The following is a 24971-nucleotide window of genomic DNA, read 5'->3' on the forward strand; positions in this document are numbered from 1 at the left end:
AACCTGGCTTTGAACATGTCCAGGGATGGGGCAGCCACGGCTTCTCTGGGCAACTCACAAGAAAACATTTCTTCCTAAGATCTATGCTAAATCTCCTGTTTCAGCTGAAAACTGCTCCCGCTTCTCCTCTCCTTGCATTCTATGGTTTTTACTCCATGTTTTGGGGGCCAGGACTCAGTGAGGCTGGACCAAAGGCTCTTTAGCAGCCCCCCTACAAGTGTGTGCACCCCAGTTCTTGTTGCATTGCTCCCCTCAGCAGCAAGGAACCTCCTGTGCCTATGTGAAAGCTTTGCAAGCATCGCCCCATCTCTGAAGAGACAGGAATAAAGAGGTTAGCCTCAAAATCCATGTCAAAGTAGTTTATTTCTTTTTTTTTTCGCCTTTTTTTGTTTCCCTGTCCCCCCAATCTGTGATTCCCAAAGTTCTGTACAACAGATCACCAGGTGAAGGTTAGTGAAAGCCACCTGTTTGCTTCATTTCCAAGCTAATTAGGGAAGGGAAAAAGAAAAGAAAGGAAGGCTGGCAAGAGAAATACGATCATGAGAAATGCAAAGAAGAGAGCTCAATGCCTCGAAACAAACCCTGGTGAGAACTGTACACAGGAGCATGGCCACAGCGCTGCCATCCCCCTGGAGCAGAGGCATCGTGCTCCTGGGATGCAGCACAGCAGGGACCAAGCTCAAAATATTAAACATGTACGAAACCAAACCCACCCCCCCACCACCCTGCCCCAAACAACATCGCCCCCCCTCCCCAGAAAGTCAAAGATACTCATTTACAAAGACTGACTTGTACTTCAAAAGATTTCCTGTGGAATTAAAAGCCCTCGCAGTTAAAAGTAAAATACCTAGCTGCCCTGCAAACAGTGTCTGTGAGCCAATGGGAGCTTAAGCAACGGCTTCTTCTTCCCATCGCATCTTTAAAAAGGAAAGCTGACCCAGAGCGCAGGGCTGAGGCCATTAGAGTCTCTTTGCAGCCAGTCCATCCTCCACTGCGGCTGAGCCGGCCGTCCCCGAGCCCAGCACGATGCTTTTAATCTGAATAATGCACAATCCAGGAGAAAGATGGCATTTTGTCAGCTGAACTGGGGTGTTGCGAGGTTGGAGGGGAGTCATGGAGACAGGCAGGAGAAACCAGAGCACAGAAATTCTTATACAGGCACCGCTGCAATGGGCGATTCCTCTCCACAAAGCAGTGATACAACCAGACGGCTCCTTTGCAGCATGTTTAGTGCAGAGGGACAAGCTCAACAGACTGTTCTGCGCCTGCTGCCCCACCAGCACAGCCCTGGCTTCATCCAGCGTGGATGGGGCAGAGCTGGTACCACAGCCCTGGCCAGGCTGTCTGGCTCTGGGAAACGATTCGGAGAAAAATAAAACTGTAGATGGGGCATTGCCACATTCCTGGAGGGGGAGAAAGTGTCATGGCACAAATGCATGTAGAAATGTGCATGCAGAGGGGTGGGCACATACATGGTCACGCTCTTGCTCACCCAGCCCTCAATCAGAAGTGACGTACGGCATTATGTGGAGCAGAGATGCTGATTGTTTGGAGGGGGCACCTATAGGTATTCCTCTATTCACACTTTCACTGTGTGTTACTTCCATACCCAGTTAATGCAATGGGTTTGCAACCCGCCCCTTGCCCAGCTCCATGGGGGTGTCTGTGCAGCTGCTCCAGGGGCTCCACAGACAGGCTGTGCACCCACCAGGCATCCTAACCTGAGGGGATTGTGCCCGTCACCCAGGAATAAGTGACCAACCTGAGCAGTGAGACAGCCTGGGAATAGGGTAGGACTGTGCACGCACACATGGCTGCAGCACGGAGCGGTGCAGAAGGGTGGGAAGAGCAGCCCTGCTTTGCTGTGGGACCTCGGGGTGCTGGGGGGCTGTGTGCACTAGGGCCAGGAGCAGCCAGATGGAGCATCTCCCCACAGCAGGGTGACAGGCACCCACGGACTTGCCGCATGAGCCCTTCTGCAGCCAACACTGTGCCCCATCACTTGCCTGTCATCCCCTGGCACTCGTGTTTGTTCCATATAAAAGGATGTGCAATATCAAAAATCCTCTATATAAAAAGAAAAATGCAACACAGCACTAGAAAACCTCGTGTCCCAGCTGCAACCAGCCTCTCCCTCGCACCCCTTTAGGCTGTTTTTTGTTACCCCTTTGTATTGCCATGTAGCACGTCTCTGCCTCCAGAGTATGCGGAAATACATTCAATGTTTCTTCTTCTTTCTTTTTTTAAAATACTTCCATGAATTTCAGAGAGTTCTCCCTGCCCCAAAGGCAGCCGCGAGGTGCAGCCAGCGCCTCAGACATCGGTGCTTATGCTGCGGCTGCGGGAGAAGGCTTCCCGCATGGCCGAGAGCCGGTTGGGGTTGAGCGCCTGCAGGTTGGACACGCTGACGGGCAGCTCGAGATCTTCTTGGCTCACCGTGTTGTAGCTGACGCGATCGCCGCCGTTGTGCAGCTCCTCGGGGGGCTCCTGCAGGAAGAAGGTGGGGGGCTCGTAGGGGGTGCAGCTGGGGCAGCTGGGGCGGCTCGGGGCTGGTTTCTTGCCGAAGGGGGATGAGGCGTAGAGGGACGGGCCGTTGGTCAGCACTACGTTGCGGTTGCAGTGGAGCGGCGGGATGTGGGAATGCACGGCGAAGTCGGGCTCCTCCTCATCCTCCTCGGACTCATCCTTCTTGCAGCAGTAATACTGAAACGGGATGGCCCCGCGGGGCCGGGGCTCAGCTGGCAGCCCAAACTGACCACCCCGCCAGCGAGGGGCTGCTCCGGGCATGCCAGCCCTGGAGATTTGCTAGGCAGGGGATGCTGGGCTGCCCGCAGGGTTCCCTCCCCATCGCAACATGCTTTGGGGGCTGTGTACTGCCCCCCGAGCCTTACCTGGAGCCTACAGTAGCAGAGGACGGCGATGATACAAAGTAAAATGACAGTTGCTAATATTCCACCTGTGATGACCACAGTCCCGGCTGTCATCCGCCCTCTTCTCCATTAACAGCCTGCGAAAGTGAGGGCAGGGGGTGATAGGGGGTGATGGGGGGCAGGGCAAGGCTGGCACTCGGTGATGTACGAGGCTGTAGATCCCCAAGCCCTCAGCTCAGCCCAATTTAAAGGGAGCTAGAAACCAGGAGAGCTCTGTGGGACGTGAGGGATGGGATCAGGTGCCTGTGAAAACCATCAGGGAGTCCCCATCCCCTCTAAATGCCACCTTGTTAGGTGCAGGGTGATAAAAAAACCTTCACACAGCATAGAATCATAGGATCATAGAATCACCAGGTTGGAAGAGACCCACCGGATCATCGAGTCCAACCATTCCCATCAATCACTAAACCATGTCCCTCAGCGCCTCATCCACCCGTCCCTTAAACCCCTCCAGGGAAGGTGACTCAACCCTGTCCCTGGGCAGCCTGTTCCAGTGCCCAATGACCCTTTCTGTGAAAAAATTTTTCCTAATGTTCAGCAAGTGAAAGGCTTAGTGAGCAGCAGCTCGTGGATCATACCAGGCTGCTCTACATGTGGGATGGGGTCTCAAGGGAAATAAAACCTTCTGCCTGGTGCCTGTGGCACCCAGGGCACCATCTCGTCTCCTGCCTGATGACAGAAAGATTCAGTGGTGGGAGAAGAAGCCTTGCAGTAAGGATTTCTGAGCTGTACACATTTTTCTCTGAGCCCATAATCCATTTTCCCCATGAAAACAATGTGGTATTTTAATTTGGAATAACTGGAGCTGCTAAGTGAGCCTTTAATGACCACAGGGACAGGCGTTCTCCCCTCTTGGAGCAGTAAGCTGAGCTATGGGATGTGTCCGCCTGCTGCAGGAGGCACCGAACTTCTCACCTTCACCATGGCCAAGCTGCAGCTTTAGGGGTGCTTCAGGGGCACCCCAGGATGATGCTTCTGACAGCCTCGGGAGAGCTGTTCATTCCCACCCGAGCAAACATCACAGCTGGGACCAAGCGTGCTGCACATCATGGAGATGCTGTGGCTCAGCCTGGCCCCACGGTTGCATTTTAGGGTATCAGAGCACCCTTCTCTCCTCAGAATGCCCTTAGAGGAACCTGGATGATGACACAGAACTAGTTGCAGTGGAAGGGCTTGGTTTCTTGCACCACTAGGGTCACTCAGAAGGCAGATGCTGTGCATCAAACAGCGTACAAGCCTTGCAACACCAGCAAAGGTCTTGCTCTGAGCATCCCTGCCCTGAGAGCTCACAGGAGGGTTTGAATTTCCCTCCATCCCATGCAGCATAAGACCAAGCTCTTTGCCACAGGAAGGATGCTGAGGAGCCACGTACCTGCCTGCACACACCTGCTCACAGCTACGCAGATAGAGGCACTAACACCAGCACCGCTCAGCAGCCCTTTAGTGCTGCACCCGTCAGGCTGAGAACAGGAGAAGCGACATAAATTAAGACAGAAATTGTCCCCTGACCACCTACTCTACAAGTGCTCTCACAAAGCTGGCCTCCAGCTCATGCTACGAGGTTGAAACAAAAAAGCAGCCACCCCAGCCCCAAATTACTTCAGCACCTGAGGAAAAGCAACTGTATCTGTCCGGGATTTAACTCGCTTCCAAGGAAAATAAATCTGTGGCATATTTTCAGGCTCTTAATGTCCTGCTAAAGTTGGGTAAGTGCTGAATGGATAAAGCAGTATCACATTTTATGTTGCAGCTGAGCAGCGCTGTAGGAGGGAAGCTAATTTATAACGACGTCTGAACGGCTTCTCGCACCGCGCGGCCACGGGGCAAGCGCCAGGCCAAATCCTGCCCTCATTCCTCAGGCAAAATGCTCTCAGGAGCCTCAGGGGGGGAGGAATACAGCCAGGGGAAGGGTTTGCAAAAAAATGCATTAGCAGTTTAGAGACTTTGGTTTCTGTTTAAAGAGGGATGGAGGCACTCGGAGGCAGGCTCGGGGTGCACTGGGTGCACGCACCAAGCCAGCTGGAAATTCCCATCTGTGGGTGCTTTGCTGCTCCCATTTGGAATCAACGTGATGCCACGGAACCCAGGGCAGGGGCAGGTGCAGGACCTGGCTCCAGGATAGCTGGACTCAGCCCTGCAGCCTCTCAGGGACGGGTGCTGCACCCGTCAGAGCAGATCAGCATCTCACCAAGCTCCTTGCCAGCCCCAGATGAAAGGAGACAGGCAGGACTCAGGTAGGGAGGGCTCCTCCGCTTCCCCGATGGTTAATTAAAAAGCTGCCTACCCCGGAGGGACAGCGAGGCTTGCACAAAGCCAGTATTCATTGTTTCTGTCCAGCTGTGGTCAGGCAAACACGGCATTGCAGCCACCGCTCCATCCAGACCAACACCATTTGCATTTCTTTTTTTTCTCCCTGAACATACTTGTCTGATTAAAGCTGCGTACCTGAAAGCATTAAACTCTCCAGCGTGCAAAGGGGGAGGAAAGCAGAGCGTGTGGAGGCCCATAAGCAGAACAATTCCTGTCTAGACCTCTTTTTTTACATTTGTTCCTAATTTCACGCTCCACAGGCTCCCAGATTCATATATTTAGTAATAAATATCCTGGTAAAAGGAAGTGCTTTGCAGCTCCACTGTGGTCTTGTAGAAAGTATGCAGGAGCCTTGGTATTAGGAACGCAGGCACTGAGAGATGCGGTCCCAGCAGACACTCGCTTGGCTCCTTCCTCGCCCTTCAGTAACGTTAGGAGCCCTCCAGCTACCGAGGATGCCTGAACACCCCCAGCCCCTCTGCCCCATCCAAATCCAGCCTCCAGCACGTCCCCCATCACTGCCAGACAGCAGGGAAGGGGCTGTGGGGGGATGTTAACTCTGCACAGGCTGTTTATCCCAGACCCAGGAGCCCTTTAGTGTAGGGAAATGGTCCCCAGTGCCGCAGGGTGACTGGGGATGGCAGCTCTTGAAGTTCCTGAGGGCAGACAGGAGCTCGGGTGCAATGTTCCCCCCTTCCCAGGCATCCTGCTTTACATTCCCAAAGAGCAAAGGACAGGTTGAGCCGTGACAAACCAAAGAAAGACACTTCACTGTATGGTCACTACAAGCTGCTCTTGGGTGAGCTTTGGTTCCTGCTCCCGCATCTATTGCTGCAGCTGCTGTGGCACCATCCCTGCAGCATCTGGGGTGGGAGAAAATGGCCTTCTCTGCTCTTCACAGCCTAGCAAAGACACAAGCAGAGCTCCCACAGGCTCCAGTCTCAGCCTGGTGACTTCCCTTGCTGACACCACCTTGTCATCACGAAGAATGGGTTGGTGCAGAATTGCACTGAACAATGCAGAAAGGAGAGTGGGGGAGGATGAGAAACCACCCCAAGTCACCCTCTCCAGCATCCCGACCTCGGCCCCTGGAGCACTGAAGTGCCCAGTGTGGGGAGCGGCTGCTCACAGCTGCATCTCACTCCTGGGCTGGCTCTGCAGCCAGTGCCTCTCGGGACCCTGTGTAGGCGGAAGGCTTCAGAGCAGCCAGGGGGGAGCTGAGCTCAGCCCATCCCAAGGCTCCAGCTAACACCCGGCTAACCGCAGCTCCAAACTGCTGAGCTCCAGGTCCAGGTGCTGCTGTACTCACGCCACGGCTGCTCATGTGCACTGGCCTGACGCTGCCTCCCAAAGCTACGGGAGAAGGAGACCCAGGGACTGCTAAGTCAACCACTCCAAGGTTTCCTTAAGAGAAGTGCCTGGTTAAGTCAGCTTTTAGGATTTGCAGGTGTTAAGAACAATCCTCAGGCCAGACTTTGAAATAAATGGGGCTCCTGCCCTTCCCATCCCCAGGGCACACAATCACATCCCTTTGCTGAAAGTGCAAAAAGGGAGTGCTGGTCCCACTGACACTGTGCCTGCACAAGGAGACTGTGTCTTACCTTGCGAAGGGCTGTAGCCCCAGCTTGTCCTGCTGTGAAGCTACCTGTGTCCCCCAGCAGCCCTGGGGTCTGCTTCATCTGCAGCCAGAAGCAGCACAAGGAAGATGGGAATTTCTCTTATTCACATGACTCCAGAAGCCAGAGATTTAGACAAAATAGCCAAACTAGGTATAAAATAACAACATGCAGCACGGACATGGTTGCTGGCAGGATTGCTCATGCCTGCTACCCAGCACTGGAGCAGACAGGAGCTAAGACCCCACCATAATAAACACACGGGAATAAATGCACAGAAACACCCCATGCTCAAGAGACATGGCTCAAACCTTCTGTCCGAAACCTCTGGCCCTCATCCTAGCCCTTCTGCTGAGCACAACGGTGGTCTCGTTTGTGGAGGTGAGTGGGGATCAGCTCTGCCCTGCAATTCCAAGGGGCCAAGAATGGAAAAGGTTAGAATAAAGGGAAAAAAAAACACCCCACCCTTCCCAGGGAGCAGAGGAGGCCAGCACTGTGTCCTGAAGTAACACCATCCTGCCTTGTCTTGGCTCTGCTTTCCACAAGCACATCCCTGGCCGTGCTGTGTGCTTGGCCAAGTTGTTTCTGTGCCGAGTCCTGCTGCCGTGCGTGGGTGTCCTCCCACACCCAGGAAGGGCCTGTGAGAGGGGAGCAACCCTGCACGCCAGCACAGCCCACCCCGGGCAAGGTCCTTCCTCCAAGCATCACAAGCGACGGCCGGTGATGGGTCAGCTTGTTTGGGGGGCTCTGGGGAGAAGACCCAAGGGAGGGACCTCATCAGGGTGATGTTCAGGTTGGGAAGATTAAAATCTATGTGGAAACTGGGAGTTGAGCAGCTGTGTAAGGAGGAAGGATGAGTCTGACCCTCTGATGGGGAGGGTCACAAGCTCAGTTGGTCTTATTCTAGGTGGGTGATCCAGCCATTCCCAGCTCATCCACGCACAACAAACCCTGATGCCAATGCTTCTGACCAAATCATACTTCAGAAGAAAGGAAAAGAGCTCAGCAAGAGGAAATGGGAGAGCATGCAAGTGATGCCAGTTGATTGAGATGTCCCTTCCCTGAGCGGATAGGTCTTGCTGCTGCTTTCCACCCTGGATCTGAGTGCAGGCAGCATTCAGGACCCAGGATCTTGGCTCACAGTAACAAGATAACACACTAATAAATCGGCTGGGGCAGAGGAGACTGGATTTCAGTGATGCTGCAAAGTTTCAGGGCGAGCCTGGCTTACACTCCCATTTCACCCCTGGTGCTACACGAGTGCCATGGCTCTGCCTAAGGCTAAACCCTGGAGAGCATCAGCGAGAAGGAAAGCCACTGCCCAGCCAGCAGCCACCAGCTCAGGAGGTGAGAAAGCAGCAAATAAGTTAGAAGCCAAAAACAGTTTGGTGGCAAATACAGCCTTATTTCTGCATTTCTCCCAGTTCCTGTAATCCTACCCAGTCAATGAATAAGAGCCGGGCTGCTAGGAACGGCCGGGCAGCGAGCCAGCAGAAGACTTTGCATTTACGGAGCCAGCGGACAGGGCAGCTGCCAGAAACACAGGCGGAGAACGTGGCTTTCCATACGAACAACACTTAGAGCAGAAGGCCCGCATCACTTTGGTTTGCTTTCTCTCTCTCCTCCTCCTGACGGCAGCACTCCTGGCCCGGGGGCTGACGCTCTGCAGAGGCAGCAAGGATTTGGACAGCCAGGCTGGACTGGGGGTGGGTAGAGGAAAGGGCACACGGGGGCTCAGTGCCTGCAGACCCATCACTTTGACAAGCCCATCTGAACGCTCCTCAACACACAGACAAGACGAGACGTGTCTCATCAATCAATGCTCCCCTGCCTCAGCACAAGCTTTTTCCATGTGGAACCGCTCTGCATATCTCCAGGCGCCCCATGCATACTCCAATTTTCTTTTGAACCTGAGCAGAGGGTACTTAACTCCCTGCTGCCCCGTCTTTGGAGAGTGCTACTCACAATTTCCCAGGCTAATCCACAATGGATGGGTCCTCCTGGGTGCCGGAGATGGCTTCGAAGTCCCAGCAGCCCCATCCTCCCATCCACACCTGTTGGGACCTCACTTGCCTTTCATCTCTGTGCAGAAATCAGCTCTTTGCAGAGCAGCTCCTGCATTTGGGAGGTGCTTTCCCTGCTCTGATAATGGGGGTTTGCACCACTAGAGATAGTGGAATAAGAAGGATTTTTGGAACCGAGTCTATGGCACATCAGAGAGGGCTCCACAGCCTGGGAGATGCAGCCAAGTTCCAGTCAGCTGTGGCAAGTCTGCTGCTGTGGGCTTTTAAAACAGTAAATCAGAACAGGGAGCACAACGTTTCATGCCTCCACGGCTCCTTCTGGTGGCCTTCAAGCCGTTACCTGGTTTGAAATCAATTACAGAGGTCACCAATACCCTTACAGATGTATCTCACAGCCCACTGCTCAGCCTCGCCTGCAGTGACCCCCGCGATCTAACGCACCCCCAGCCCTCCTGCCCCCTGCGACAGACCCCGATACTTCAGCTCCCACTGATGTCCAGAGCAGAAACAACTCATTTCAAAGGCAATCTATGCACAGTGCCTATTAAATTATTCAGCAGATAGGACATTGCTGGAATAGCGCTGAGCTCTGCAGAACAGGATCCTGGCCACCTCCAGGCTCCCGCGCTGCGCAGCCCGGGCAGGGCTGGGACCAGGGCTCACAGAGAGCTTGGGAATGGCCGAGGGCAGGACAACACCACGGGCACGGAAAAGGGAAGAAAGCGGAGTGTGAGAGAGCTTGCTCTGTCTGCAGGCATTGGCTTGGTCCTCCCCCGTGTTGGTTTTTAGCAGTACGAGTTAAGCCTGGGGATGCGTCAGGCTGATACGGGGATGCATCCCCCATATTTGCATCAACGAAAAACCACGATAAACTCCTCCAGAGGACTGAAGAGACCCAAGGACTGTTCCTTTCCTCTCTGCCTACTCTCACCTCAGCCCTTTACAGCCACAAAGGCTCCCAGAGCACTGTCTGAGATGGGGAACGGGGACCATCAACTGTCACAGCAACCTGCTCCTTCTGTCTGCTCCTGTTATCATCCCAAACAATTCAAGAGCATGATGTGCTCTGTTAAATACCGTGCAGCAGCCCAAAAGCTTACAGAAAAAGCACTGCTTTTCTTATAAGTTGCATAAACTTTTTCCATATGCTGAATTTACACTGTAAATGTATCGTCACAGGCATCCCTGCTAGTGGCAGCACTGCACTGAGAGCAGCTCATCAGCAAGGAAACCCAGCAAAGGAGGCCCAGGCTGTTCAGGAGATGCATCACACAGCAACAGCCACTCTGAATTTTGGGCTTTCCTAAAGCTTAAAGAAGCAGAAGTCCACGGCACAATTAGGGATCGCCTCCAACCAATTACAATTATCAGTTTTTAAAGCAGAGACCGGCGCTTAGTGAGCTGTCTGAATTGCCAGCACACTTAAGCCGGCTGCCTTCAAAGCGCATCGATCGAGGGTTTGCCTGCCCCAGCAGCGTGCGAGAGGGAATATGTGCTCTGCGATAATGAGGCAATAATGTCATTTAATACAACCAAATCACGCCTAATGAAAAATAATATTTGCACAGCTCATCAAAGCGGCGTTGAGGCTTACAAAGCACAACTCCGGGCATGAATTTAAATGACTGCGAATGCTAAACGGAGCACAGCAGAACCACTGGGGAAGGACAGGAGAAAGCATTGAATCACCTGGACAGTGTGTGCGCTGCCCTTGGGAACATCCCCTCCAAGCGTCCCCGGAGCAAACCAAAGGCGCTGCTATCTCCGTCCCAAAAGGACTAAGGAAGGTGTCAGCACTGCCTGGAACAAAGCAGGGTATGTTTACCCTACTCTGCCCCTCTGACTCTTTGTAAAACTGCACAGACCACGTCCTAAAGGGCATTGATCGGGATGCTATCAGGATCAACGGCTCGGTGCTGCACGGCGGTGCATCAGCTGCACACCAGCCCTACGCTGGCATCAGCCCACGAGGCATAAACCCAAACCCCAGGCCCAAGGAAGGAACTGGTGCAGATATAATGCACTCACCTCCAAGTACGACCCCATGCATGGTGAGCTGCCACAGCAGGGTTCAGGGCCAGCCTGTCCCTGCCAGGATTTGAGAGCTGCTGTTAAATCAGAGAGTTTTACCCTCCCCAATCCCACCTTTCACTGCCCAAACAATAACACCCGGCTTAAGTACCGGGAATTATTTTCATACATCAGCTGGAAAGCAGGCCATAATCCCAAACACACATAAGCAGCCTAAACTCCTTCAAAAAGAAGAAAAAAAAAAGAAAAAAGAAAGAAAGACAAGCTGTTTTTCCACCCTGCATCATTTAATCGCCTCTTGAGTTACAGTTTAGTCAGCCTGAGATATTAGCATCAGAGAGAGCAGGTTTTGGTATTAGCAGCTTGAGATAAGCTACTGCAATCACTGCTGAGTGGGAAATAAGTCAGAGGGTAGGGAGCACCCACCCATTCCAAAGAGTTATCCTAGAAGTGCAGTTTTGCAGGCTGGAAATGTCAGAGAATCATGGAATTATTTGGGTCAGAAGGAACCTTAAAGCCCATCCAGTTCCAACCCCACTGCCATGGACAAGGACACCTCCCACAGGTTGCTCCAACCTGGCCTGGAACACCCCCAGGGATGGAGCACCCATGAACTCCCTGGCCAGGGCCACCCCACCCTCACAGGAAAACATTTCTTTCTCATATCTCACCTAAATCTCCCCTCTTTCAGCTTCAAACTGTTCCCCTTCATCCTATCCCCTATCAAGAGTCCCTCCCCAGCTTTCCTTTCGGTCCCCTTTCATTACTGGAAGCTGCTATAAGGTCTCCCCACGTCCCCTGGCCGACCTGAAAAGCATGGGTTAGCTTACCGAGAAATAACAATAAATTTTGCTCTGATCAGTACTTTTTCCTACCCAGTTCACTGAGCAGGCATCGCTCTCTCTCCATCAGCATCCTGCAGAAGCGAGCACTGCAGCCCCCAGCAAAGCAGAGCCTGCTGGAGTGCCAGGGGGAAGATGAAAAGGCCCTAATTGCCAGAGAATGCTGCTGAAATGATGCATCAAAAGTGGAAAAAAGCAAAGGTATCCTTCTGAAAGAGCAGCTCTTGCCAGAATTGCTCCATTCACCTGGCTCTTGAAAGCTTTTCAGGCTAAAAAACAGCCACTGGTGCCCCAAGAGCCCATCTAAGCCAGGGGAGCTCCATGGGACTCGGTGCCTTACTCCAACAGCTCACAAAACTTTTACTGCTGTCACATCTCCCAGCAAATGCCTGGAGAACAGGGTTTTGTTGCTCAGACACGGCTGCTGGGGCATGCAGAAGCGAAGAGACTTGTACAGACTCTCCAGCTGAGCTCTCAGCAGATTACAACCCTGGCTGGGAGCTGGAGCTGCCTCTCGACCCCAGGGAAACCAACCCTGCAGCTAGGATGGGTCTGGCATTCCCAACCACCACAGTGCTGGGTCAATGCTCTAATGAGCGAGGGACACTGTGCAGAGGCAGAAGGTGGTCTTGGTACACTCTGATGGCCAGGCAAAGCAGCAGGGACAGCAGCTCGCACGGTGGCCCTCTCAGCAGTGGCTGCTTTAGCTCCAGGGGTTTGTTGGCTGTGCAGAGGCATCTTCACGGAACCGCATTCTTATGGGAGGACATTGCAGCAACTGGCCTGGAGGAGATGGATTGAGTCAGCCCTGCTGGGATTCAGCCCTGTGCTATTAAAATCACTCCATGTTTCAAAGCCTGTGTTTGTACCTTTTAGCTTTTGCCTTAGGCAGACACAAAGCCAGGCAGACCCTTGCACAGCGCTGTGAAGAGCAGCAGCCAGCAAACAGTCCCAGCTGCACATTCAGCCTTTGTGCAACATCTGAGCTAAAGCCTTCATTCAACTCAGCACCTCTGGCCCCTGCTCCTCTCTGGCTCTGGCAAGTGGAGCAGTCCCATGCCCAAGAGGGAAGGCACTGCTATGCCAATACCCATTTTACAGACAGGGAAACTAAGCCCTGGCATGGTTAAAGTTCTGCTTTTGAAGCTACGTTGCTGGAAGTCTCCCAAATATCAGCCCATTTCCAGACTAAGGTGCCTTCCTCCAGACCAGGCACCGGGTAAGCAGTGAGCTGGGGTCAGCTCTGCTCTCCTTCCAACCCCCTGCACCGATGGCTGGGAAGGATGAGTCCCCATATCTGACCCGGTGGCCCCTGCAGATGTCCTGAGACACTGATGAACCATCAGTCCTGAAACACAGATGAGCCATTGATCAGGAGCTGGGGAAGGAAGGACACGTACAGTGTACATTTCCAGTAAGCAGTAAATCCAACAGCTTTGCATTTCCAAGAGGTATGAAGACAGCTCCGTGGGACAGGAAGATCCTCAGCAGATTAAAGTCTTTGTGAGCTGCACAACTCCCTCTCATTTGCTCTGGGATTCACAGATCCCGACTAGGGTGGAGGCAGCAGGGAGCACCATCTCCTTATTAAATAAATGCAGCAAGCTGAGAGCTCCAGGGACCAGCCCAGGTGAATCCCTGGCTGCTGGCTGGGACTGACCACCCAGCATCTCCCAAGATGAGCCCTCAGGACTGCCTGAACAACCACTCAGGCACCAGCAGCCCAACCTGGGATCTCCAAAGAGATATACATTACTGCCTTCAAAAAAAAAAATAAAAGGATAGGGAGTTTCCATAGCTACAGCTTTACATCGCTCTGGCAAAGGCTCAGGTTCAGCCCATGTAACAAGAAGCAAGCAGAGTGTTTTTCCCACTCCAGCCCAGCAAGGTAGCATGGTGCATGAATAAAGAAGTGAAGAGAAGCGAGCTCAGTGATTCTGAAAACAACACTCAGATGTTAAGGACTGACGTGTGAGGCTGCCTCCAGCACGATGCTCCCTGCCCTGCCTGACCCATCGCTTGTACGGAGCACGAGCTGCATTTGTGTTTGCAGATGTGGAGGGAAGGAGCCCTCACATTCCCCTTCTCATCAGCGCGGCTTGTGAAAAACACAGCTCCATGCAGCCTGTTGTGGTCAGAGGCAAAAACCTGCTTCATTTGAATCACTGTCTGCATGGTGCTCCCAGGGCTGGACTTCCAGAGAGACACAGGGCCAGCACAAGCAGGGAATCTGCAGAGATTCAGTGCTGCTGCCAATGCAGAATCACCATCCACACAACATGGGGACGTGGGGCTTGCCTTGCTTCATATCTGTGTGTTGTACAAGAGAACATCATGCACTTCAGGCTGGTGCCAGCACCACGGCTCATGGGGAAGGACACACGCATTCGCTAACTGCTCTGATCATGAACAAGAGGGTAACAGGCTTCCTCATTGCTTGTGGCCAGCAGTTTTCCTACACGCAGTAAAATCTCCTTATGTTATCCTTTTTAATAAGGATTTATCATTGCTGCATCAGGGGAATTAATAAAGACCTGTCTGAGAGGGTAATTTTCAGATTCTTGGCAACTTGCACTGAACCGGTTCCAGCAAATTTTCCTTTTGGTCCTCACCTTAATTCTTTTACAGCTTTTCCTGGGAGATGGGAGTGGGGGAGATTTAACTCAGACGAAAAAGAAACCCCACAACTACAAAATGATAAGCAAAAAAAAGCAGAGAAGATGAAGCAATTCACACAGCTCAGCTCAAAACCATCATTAGGCCAATAAAGATACAGAAAAACCTTCACATAAATAGCTCTACTCAAAACCATGTGGGCTTAATAGAGCTGCTGGGATCAAATGTTTGAAATATCGACTGTTCCCAGGGACAGCATCTTTCAGAAATCAAAACACATGATGGATCTTTTTGCCTCGCGTCAGCATTAGGACGATGCAACCCCTGCCTTTGAAACGACTCCTTGATGCTAGAGAGGCCCTTTGAGAGCAATGCAGTGATTTGTGCTCCCCACACGCTCACTCTCCCACCTTCTCACTATCCCCAGGAGCCAAAGCAATGCAAGTGGTAGCACTAGACAGCATGGGAGACCGAGGCTGGGGAGGCTGGGAGGGCAGGGTGCTCCCACCGCTTCTGCTGGTGTTTGATGCCCGCACGTGTCAGGCTCTGCACTCCCCAGCTCCTCGTGCTTGCAGTAGATCAGTGCCAGTATCTTCCCGAGCAGACTGCAGTTTCTGCTTTCCTTGCTTAACTGATGCCTGACTTGCGGCACCTCAAAGGACTAGAAAATGCCAAGCATCTTCTCTTTGAAAGCCACGCATTATACCCACGCTCCAAATCACTCCCGACTGTTAGAGCTCTTCCTCGGCCGTGCTAAAGGGCAGGCTGGCTGGGGTACCAGCAGCAGCCGTGCTTGCTGTGGGATGGTCTGTGCTCCCCGCAGCCCCACGGAGGTCAGAGCATGCAGGTCCCTAGGGATGTGCATGTAGAAATGCCTCCATCCATCCTGGAAAGCAGGAAGAGACTCACATGCCAGCTCTGCCCGACTCCACAAATCCCAGCTGGATGTCCCCTCTCTTCACCTACACAGGGAGCTCACTTCACTTGAACACTTTTGCTTGAACTGTTTGGGAAGTAGGTACGTTACAGCATTAAATAACACTTTCTGCCCCAGTGCTAACCTTGCAGTCATGATAACCAAAGTAGCAAAACCTTTCACTGAACCTACACCGACGTCTGAGGTCTCCAGGCATCACCCTGGCCATGCTGATGCTGTAGTACCACAACAAACACCTCATTAACCACCTGCCTCAACGGTCAATCATACAGAAACCTGCTCAACAGATAAGTTTAAGTCTTAAAAACCCAGACCTGCAAATGTGAGCATCTTCATTGTGCCTGGTTAGCAGACCAGAGCCCATTGAAATGAAGGTGTCTAACTTGCAATGGAGCTCAGCCCACAGGAGATGCCCCTCACAAGGTTAACAAACCACAGGTTTCCTCTGGGAACTGTAAATACACTCATTCAAGTCACAGACCTGTTTAACAAAACACCCTGCAACCTGCCTGCCACCGCGCCTGGGCTTGACAGCAGGGAGACCGAGCAGCATGTGGGAACCCAAGAACTTCTGCTGTGGTCACAGGATGTTTCAGTTCTATAACATTTATAAAGGTCTCCAGAAAACAAGTAAGATCAGTGCCTGGTTTCTCAGAAACTGGTATCACAGCCTTGTGTTTTCTATAACCTATGCTGTTTTATTTAAAAATACAATAAAAACAAAGATGCGGTGCCAGAAACACAAAGGAAAATAGATGCAACCAAGAAAACCCCATTTTCTGTGGGCTGAATCTGCTCCCACGAGCTGCTGTGAGAAGCAGGAATAACTCCTGAGAAGTCAGCAATGCTAAACTGTTGCAAGTAATGAAAAACAAGCTGGAACTGTCTAATATTAATTGCATATATATCATACTTGTCTTTATCTCAGGGGGATGTGCCTGCCCATGGGATGCCACAAGCAGTGATGGCCAGAGGGGATACCTGCAGGCCACCCCTGCAAAGAGCAGCCAGGAACATCCCAGAAACGAAGACGCAGCAGCCTCTGCGGTGAAATCCCGGCTGCAGCTCAGCCAGCCCTGCTCTGTGATGCCCTGCACAGCCCTCCAGCACTTCATGCAGCCCAGCATTCCGCACAGGGGTGTCGTGATCCTGAGATGTCGAAGTCCCTGGAAGCTGCTGCCCGAGCTGGAGCAAGCTCAGCAGTGCCAGCACCCAGCTCTGCGGATCAGAGCTGCCCTTCTCCAGGTGTGGTTCAGCTCTTTCAGTAAGAAAGTGGCTTTGGTGACAGCTGGAAGGGTTTGAGAACCACGTTTTGAGTGCCTTAATGCATTTGGGTGGGCATGCTCTTGGCAGAGCTGTGGCCACCGGCAGCCGCAGAACCACGCAGCTTTTTGCCTGTCCCTCTTTGCACAGGGAATGGCACCTCAAAGGAAACCCGTGGGGCAGATATAAGTTTGAATTCCCTCCTTTGTGTAATATAACAATAAAACCACAAAATTCTCCCAAGAGCAAATCCAGATCAATGCTTATTATCCATCCCCTCCCAACTCCACTCCCACTCTTGCAGCATGGCTATTTTTCCCCAGATCCCACCACTAATCTATCCAGGGCTTAGCTACCCAGCAGGCGACTCCAATCAAACCAAGACACCTCCTTTTCCTTCCACATGAGCGCCTTATAAATTACATCCCTGTAAATCCCTACTCACACTGGCTCGCAGAGGAGACAGGGAGAGATCCGCAACAGCGAGGCCATACGTTTCCCAGGCCATCCTCCCCGCCAGGACACCGCAGCACATGCTGAAAACTCAGCCTCTGACGGTCTCCATACTCTATTTTCTCCCCAGGGGAGGAAGTTTAACTTGGATTGCCACAAAAGGCATCATATCTTGCTCTGTAACTCATACATGTTGTGTTAACTGAAGAGTGACAGCACGCATAGAGGATGCAAGGGTGGGAAACCAGGAGGAAGAATGAGCATCCTTGCCTGCAGGGGCAATGCAGGCAGACACCCCTTAGGAAGAGCCTCCCTGCAGTGCAGAAGCTGTAATCTAGCTAGGAAGGCAGGCAACAGACAAAGGAAAGAGTTAATACTTTGCCACAGCTCAGGCAGGAAGACCCATGACAGGTCTTAAAACAAATCAACACTGAGAGCAAACGCAACCCAGATGTAAACCACCCAGCAAAGCCCAAACACCCTCCACTTACTGAGGAAGCAAAGTCGGGCTTCGGCACAGCCACTCTGTACAGAGATTGCACTATCCCTGCCAGTTACCTCAGAAAATACTGTATTATTTCTTAGGGAAGAAAAAAAAAAACCCAAACAATGCAGAGGAGTAAAGACGGAATATTGGTTCTAAAAATGAGCAGAGCTATTTGCAGGTAAGTTCTTTTTCTCACAGGAAATGGTGCCTGTAAGTGGATGTTTTAGCAGAGCTGTGATTTGCACACTGTAACGCAGCTGCTTTGGGACTTGTCTGACACTTGCTGCGAACTCCCTCTGTCTCCAGGCACGCTCCCGCATCATCACAGCAAATACCCGCTTCAATGGAGCCCAGGGATCATCTTCTACAACAAAGTCCAAGACATCTCTCTGCTATGATCAGTGCTGGTTTACAAGCCTTTGAACCTCAAGACATTTTGATCTGCTTCAGCTGAATTGACCTAAGGCTGTGAAGAGGTCAAGGAGATGATGGCTTCTGAATCTGTCACAAGGCTGTGGTGGTCCCCAGAGGGTTTCGAAGCAGCTACATCACCCAGCATCTGGGCATTTATCTCCCCCAGGCAGCTAGTTTCCTTTCATTAATGCTGATGTGTTTTCCCCCATAACCTCAAACAGTCCAAAACTCTCAGTGAGTGAAGAGACAACCTGGCTTTGTCTGATGCCAGTGCTGCTGGTCATGGTATCACAGACTCATAGAATTATTAAGGTTGCAAAGGACCTCTAAGCTCATTAAGTCCAACCGTTAGACAACCACCACCATGCCTACTAAACCATGTCCCAAAGCACCACATCGAACCACATCTCGAAGTGCCAGGTCCGAGCGCAACAGGCAGTGCGACAAGAAGCCACTTTTGTCCGTTATGGCCCAGCCTAGATTTTCAGGCAGCTGAGAGACAAGGGACTGCTCTGCACAGGAAAACATGAAGCCACAAAGGACTTTTTCTCCCAGTTTGCTAAGTCCCTTCCAGCAGAAAGCTAGGATATTCCAGCTGTGTGGCATTCCTACTGCCGGCAATTCCCCCAGTATAAAGAGCTTATGAGCTTCTGCGGCTCAGACCCTTTGATGAACTTGTACCTAGAGAAAAGCCACAGTGTGGGCTCAAAGCCACACCTCAAGCTGGCAGTGAGGAGGGTTTCATCCCCCATCTAGCAAGAAGATCATCTCCTTCACTCCCTGGGCAAGAGAGGCCAAGCAGCGCAGCCTTGGAAGAACTGGACTTCAGCGGAAATCTAAAAAAAAAACCCCAAACCTACAAGCTTTTTTCACCAGAGCCTGCTTTTTAGTCTGCAGCTTCTGATACTTACCTCAACACCTAAGTTTTTGTATTCGGTATCTCAGCAACTGACCCTCAGGAGGGCAGGGCTGGGGCACCAGCAGGTGAACAGAAGGGAGAAGGTAGATAGGGACCTTCAGGCTGGGCTGTGTAGGCTCTTAACAGCTCCGAACTACAGCTCTTTGTTGGCACCCGCTGCCAGGGATCCTCTGCAGCACTGACACAGCCTCACGGCAGCACCAGATGAGGCAGAGAAGGGCTGGAGCCAGTGCTCGGGACTGGATGGTCCCACTGTGGGCACAGGGCTCCGGGACTCCATGGGCACCCCTCGATGTTTCTCCCCACTATCTCCCTCTGAGAGAAAACCACTGCCAAACCAGATAGACGTGAGAAGTTGTGACATGGTTTTCTCCCCATCACAGCTCTTGAAGGGGCATGAAATGAATGGTGAGAATTAATTCTCTTTGCTCTGGGGCCAAGGTGAGAAGCTAGGAGTGATTTCTGGCAGGAGGGCATGCAGAGGTATGGTTGATGTGAGCGACAGCAAAGTCGCATCTCTCCCCTTCTGCCACGTGTAAGCAGCATCCTTGTCACCTGGGGGAGGGAAGGGGATGAAGGCTGGCACTTTGCTTCTGCCAGAAATTTACTCGCCCTTCTCTTTCTTTTATTTTTTTTTTTTATATTAAGGAAGCTATTAACTGAATGGGAACACAATGAATAGAGATGTGGGCTGCAGTGTCCCCTACAGCGGCCTCGCTGAGTCCTCCAAGTGCTGGCAGCCCTTGCCAGCCCCCCTCTCTCTGCAGAGCCTCCCGCCCTCCTCTCAGGTGCTCAGAGGCAGTTGTTTTACCCACTGCTAATGACATTTATTTTCTTTTCAAGGCTGCGGGGAAGACTCCTTCTCTCTCCCTCCCCGCTGATGTGAAGCCTGCTGCACTTTTATGCTGATCTGAGAGGGGTTTTTTTGCTGTTGAACTGCTGGTGGTCTCCCCTTCATTCCCCATCTGTGCCCTCCAACCTGTTCTTTCCACAGCCAGACGCACACTTCCCAGGCTTCATTGAAAGAGCACTGAGGTAAAGAGAAAAACTCAAGTTTTCAGGTTGCATCAGGTCCTTGGCTTGGCAAGGATGGACCAAGACTTGCTTTGGGGTTTCTGAGAACTTGCTTCTAAAATGTCCTTCAGAAAAAGGCAATTATCACAGTGCCATTAAGGCTTTCCCCATTTCACGGACAGATAACTCGCTAGGAGTCTCTTGAAATAACCTTTAAACAATAGATCCTGTCTTGTTTACTGAATGTTTCCAAACTCAACAGTAATGCATCCAGATGTCAGCCGTGTCTACTGTAGGCCTAACTATTTCTGGAAACACACCAAGGGCAAATTGCTTGGATAATGTCAGACATTGTTGCAGAGAACATGACAAGTTTCTATCTCTTTGATAAAAGCTGTGGATTAGAGAGATGTTTCCCAGGGCAGCAGAGCTGCGTGCACCTTCAACTCAGCCCCAGGTGGGAGCTGCATCCCTCCCTGTAGCTCATCGGCAGGAATAAGCGGCGTGAGCTTTCCAGCTGGGGAGAAGAAAATCAGCGTTGCTCTCAAGGAAAGCTCGGCAAGCTCACCCACTGCCATGCTGGGTGGTGTGTCACTGCGGGTGGCTTTTGTCCTGGGGCTAAGAGATTGGGAGAGAAGCACTGGAGACAGCGAGGAGGCGCTCATGGCCACGCCAGCTTGAGGAAGACTTCTTGGCCTGTCTTGTGTTATTATTCTGAATGAAGCTGAATGCCAGCTCTGACCCATCACGGGTGTTTCAATGAGCATGACAAGCCCCTGAAGTAAGAGGGTAAACAAAACTCTCCCAGCTCCTGACTCATATCTTGTCTCCACTCCATGGCCCGCCAAGAGGAGCACCAGCACAACACCAGCATCTCCCAACAGCATTCCAGGCTGCGGCTTACACTGCTGCTCCCCCAACTCCAGTGAGAAATCCATCCTCCCAGCTACGAAGGATAGGGGAAAATAATCAGTGTTTAGCTTTTGGCTTGAACCAGCTTCACTCCCACCCCCTCCTCTTCTGCCTCTGGCACAGGCACCTTGAGAACCACACAATCCATAGCAGCCAGGTCTTCTCTCTGGTGCCCTGAACTGCTGTTAATGGGTCATGGCTGCTATTAAGCTTTCCAGCAAAGAATGGGTCTAAAGCTGTTTCAAAATGTCACGATGACTTTTAATTTTATTCCTCAACCTTCCAGCCGACCTCTGCCCAGCGCTGTTTCTGAGGGGACTGCAGGGCTCACAGGTTTCTGAGGTCCCAGCCTTGTCCAGACTGGCCTCGGCTGTGATCTGAATTGGCTGGAAGGTCTGAAGAGGGTCAGAGTCCATCAACCAACATATCTGTCACCCTTCTGCCAATCTGCGGTGCTGGGACATACGCTTTTTTATTTTTTTCTCAGGCAAAGGGTGAACCAATCCTGCCTGCTGTACTAAATTAGATCATGAGGAGAGAAGGAGATAACAGACGACAACACAGGAAGAAGTGTAAATTAGAATGGGAACGAGCTGCAAGTTCAACCCCAACACCTGCCACCTCTCCTCCATCCCTTCCATGCTCTTCTTCAATGAGTTGCATCACAAGCCACGGCTGCGGGAGCCCTGCCAGAAACAAGCACCTCTTCACTGGCCACGTCCTTATCCATATCCATGACAACCCAACAACCAGGTATCAGAGCACAGTGAGTGAGAAGGTACCGAGTTATCCCCATTCCTTACACCAGTGCTAACACAGATAGGCACTGTGCAGCCAAACGAAAAGCTCTGAGTTACATAAACACCTTACAGCTCGGCCAGCTGCAAAACCTCCCACTGACCCACAAGCTGGGAACAGAGGACGTGCCCAAGGGTCAGTGGCACAGACTTCTTCAGCCTGCAAGGGTGCAGCTGAGCTCTCTGGGCTGCAGATAAATGCCCAAGGCATTAAATAACTTCACCTCTTTCTACCTGGCCTTCATCAAAACTTTTGAAGAGCCTAAAGAGGGTACTTGGGTCTGGTTAAGGTGTCGGCAGGTGTTCTTCAGCTTTTGGAACACCTTTAGATAGACTTGGGTCAATATGCCACTGACCACGAGTGGGTCCTCTGTCCCTTAGCCTCTTCTGAACATGTTCTCCTTAGATTGCAAAGCTCATGAGACAAAACCTTCAGGCTTGGCCCATGTGTCGCCTGCACGAGGGTTTGGGGACTGCTGCAGTCACAATGGAAAAGGATTAGGAGGGGATGCGACAGCTAGACTGACCTACCAGGCTTTGCTGGAAATCAAAGATAAAAACAGCGGAGATACAGCCAGTAACCAAGGCACTGGTAACGTTCTGCAACTCTTTTGTGCTCAGGTAGGCACAGGTATATAGAACTGCCTGTATTTGTAATCTGTGTTCACTGACAAGAGAGCAGAAAGGAACAAATGCTGTTTCCTTCCTTTTCCCTCACATCCCCGCATCTTTCATAAATGAGAACCAATGTACCGAGGGGGGATAAATCAACATCAGTCACTTTGCGGGGGATTTTGTTGAAGTTCTTTATATCTACCGAGCATCCCGCACTGTTCCCAAAGAGGTCCTGTCATCATTATCCACAGAAATCCTGACACGCAGAGGAAGGAAGTTACATTTCTAATTACAGCTGAACGATCTTTAAGGTGTTTGAAATCCCTCTTCACCAACTGACAGCCGTAATGCATCTTTCTGCTCATTTCAGACAAGACGAAAACCAACCACAAAAGGCTGCGAACAACCTCCCATGATTCACACACCATCGCAGCGGGGCAAAAGCCTAAATACAGGTATGCGGATAGTTCAGGCACTCAGTTCATGCACAATTTACGTCAACTATTTTCCCGTAACAGCACTATAATTTAGATGCTTACTCAGTGAAGACAAGATAGAAAGACTAAAAGAACCCATCATTCTGGGTACTCTTGCTCAAACGAGGTCACCCAGGAGCGCTGCCTGCACTCTAAACATGGGCATATCCAGCAGGTTTCCAACAACGACAGCCATCCATCAGGAAAGATTGAAGCGCATGATTTTTCCATCTAGGTTTTATGCTGATTTCAGTGCTCGTTTTAGGCTAGAAGACAATCTGTTGAACCTCGAAGTGCAGTCTTCTCTTACCTTTAATTTATTCTGTCAGAAAACTGTCTACCTTAATGAGTATGAGCACACCCCCACTACCTTCCAAGTTTGGTGATCTGTTATGTCAAATATAAATAATCCTGTCTGAAACCAGTCGATACGGGGAAATGAAAAGCCATCTTCTCTTGGGGGATTTCTCTCTCCCTCTCACAGCCCCCCCCAAGCCTGCAGGCTGCCCTTAGCACACTGAACAACGTCCATGTGCGTCTGAGAGCACAGAGCCAGGCAGCTACTGTGTTAATCAAATATTGCCAAAGTCAAGCTACAAATATTTATGCCATCACCTTCCTCACATTCACCTCCGATTCCTCTCCATCGCTGTTTTTTGTAGGTGAGCTAGTGGGTCGGTTTGCTGCCTAACCTGAGGGTTGAGTGATCGCTACAAACTCATCTGGATGTAGCAGAGGGTTCCCATGTTCTTCGGGACCAGGATACAAGACAGGGACAAAACCTTGTCCTAGATGCATGCCTCCAGGTGAGACATCCAGACAGATGACCAAGAAAGACCAATTTTAGCCCATGCTGACCATGCAAGGAGTACGAACAGTCCCTGGGGCAGAGAAGGACACAACCTGTGCACCCAGACGGGGCGTGGGATGGGGGCATCTTTCCACTCCATCCTGAGAGATGCTTGGCAGAGAAGGACACAACCTACGCACCCAGATGGCAGGGCATGGGATGGGGGCAGCTTTCCACCCCATCCCCAAGAGATGCTTGGCAGAGAAGGACAAAATCTATGCACCCAGATGGCAGGGCAGGGGATGGGGGCAGCTTTCCACCCCATCCCCGAGAGATGCTTCCATGACTTCCTTCACAGCAATAGCTTTGAATCTAAAGATGCTGTAGGAACCAGCAAACCCAAGCTTGGAGCACCCCAGTATTTTTCATCCCGGTCTAAGGAGGTGGGACTCGAATGGTTCCTCTGAGACAGGCTATCGGGGAAGGGATGCTGTGGAATGCTCCACGTTCCGATTCGCTCTGCCTGGCCCCTCCGCATCCCTTCCCGGCCAGGGCTCTACTCCTGGCAGGCATTCATTCATTCCTTCGGGATGAGCTCCCGGTTCCCCGGGAGCAGCCACCGCACCGCAGCTGAAAGGCAGTTCAGGATGCGGAGGGGGAGGATGGAGTGAGGTAAACAGGGGAAAAACACGGCAAAAGAAGGGAAGGACGGGGAGAGGAGCCCGGGGAGCCCCTGCTCCGCTTCCCTCCCTCCCCGCTTACCTTCGAACGGGGGAATGGTGCTGGATCTCTCAGGTGAGGACCGCGTCTCCCGACGAGAGAGAGGGATGCTCGGAGAGGGAGACGCTCGGAGAGCATCCACGCCGGAAAAGAGAGGAAAAAAAAAAAACAAAAACAGTTCAAAGATAAGAATACAAATGACAAACAGGGGATAAAGCGAGGGAGGGCAGCTCAGGGAGCCGAGCAGGCGAGCCGGCGGCAGACACCCTCTCGGCACATGGCCGGGCCCGGCTCTGCGGGGGGAGCGCCTCCTCCCCGCCCCGCGCCCAGCGGCACCGGCCGCCAATGAGCGGCGCCCCCAGCCCGCAGCCTCCAGCCCCGCACCGCCCGGGGTGCCCCCCGCCTCCCCCTGCACTCCCCTGCCCGGCATCCTCAGCTCAGCATCCCCCAGCCCCGCACCGCCTGGTGCCCCCCGAGCACCCCTCCGCAACCCCCAGCTCAGCATCCCCAGCCCCGCACCGCCTCATGTGCCCCCCGCATCCCACCGCACTCCCTTGCCTGGTATCACCAGCTCAGCATCCCCCAGCCCCGTATCTCCCAGCCCCACACCTCCTGGTGTGCCCCCAGCATCCCTCCATACTCCCCAGCTCAGCATCCCAGCCTTGTATCCCCCCAGCCTCAGCCCCCCAGCCCCGCACCCACGCCCTGCACCCCCTGGTGTCCCCACCAGCATCCCACTGCATCCCCTAGCCCCTCGTCCCCCAGCCCAGCACCCACCCCCGGCATCCTTCATCCCCATATCTCC

The 24971-nt window shown here is 52.2% G+C and overlaps 1 protein-coding gene across 2 annotated transcripts; it reads right to left on the reverse strand.

Annotated features, from left to right (window-relative positions):
* Positions 1 to 2284: 2284 nt before the first annotated feature.
* Positions 2285 to 24328, reverse strand: FAM163B (family with sequence similarity 163 member B). 2 transcript variants are annotated; one of them, XM_069873211.1, is made up of 3 exons: positions 24209 to 24328; positions 2892 to 3007; positions 2285 to 2703 (listed from the first exon to the last, which is right to left on the reverse strand). In XM_069873211.1, exons 2-3 carry the CDS (start codon positions 2982 to 2984, stop codon positions 2314 to 2316), a joined length of 483 nt encoding a protein of 160 aa, XP_069729312.1. In that variant the 5' UTR covers positions 2985 to 3007; positions 24209 to 24328; the 3' UTR covers positions 2285 to 2313. The 2 variants fall into 2 exon arrangements, with proteins under 2 accessions (XP_069729312.1, XP_069729313.1); XM_069873212.1 differs by lacking the exon at positions 24209 to 24328 and adding an exon at positions 4303 to 4823.
* Positions 24329 to 24971: the final 643 nt, after the last annotated feature.

Source organism: Phaenicophaeus curvirostris, chromosome 20, assembly GCF_032191515.1.
Source record: "Phaenicophaeus curvirostris isolate KB17595 chromosome 20, BPBGC_Pcur_1.0, whole genome shotgun sequence".
NCBI classification, from domain to species: domain Eukaryota; kingdom Metazoa; phylum Chordata; class Aves; order Cuculiformes; family Cuculidae; genus Phaenicophaeus; species Phaenicophaeus curvirostris.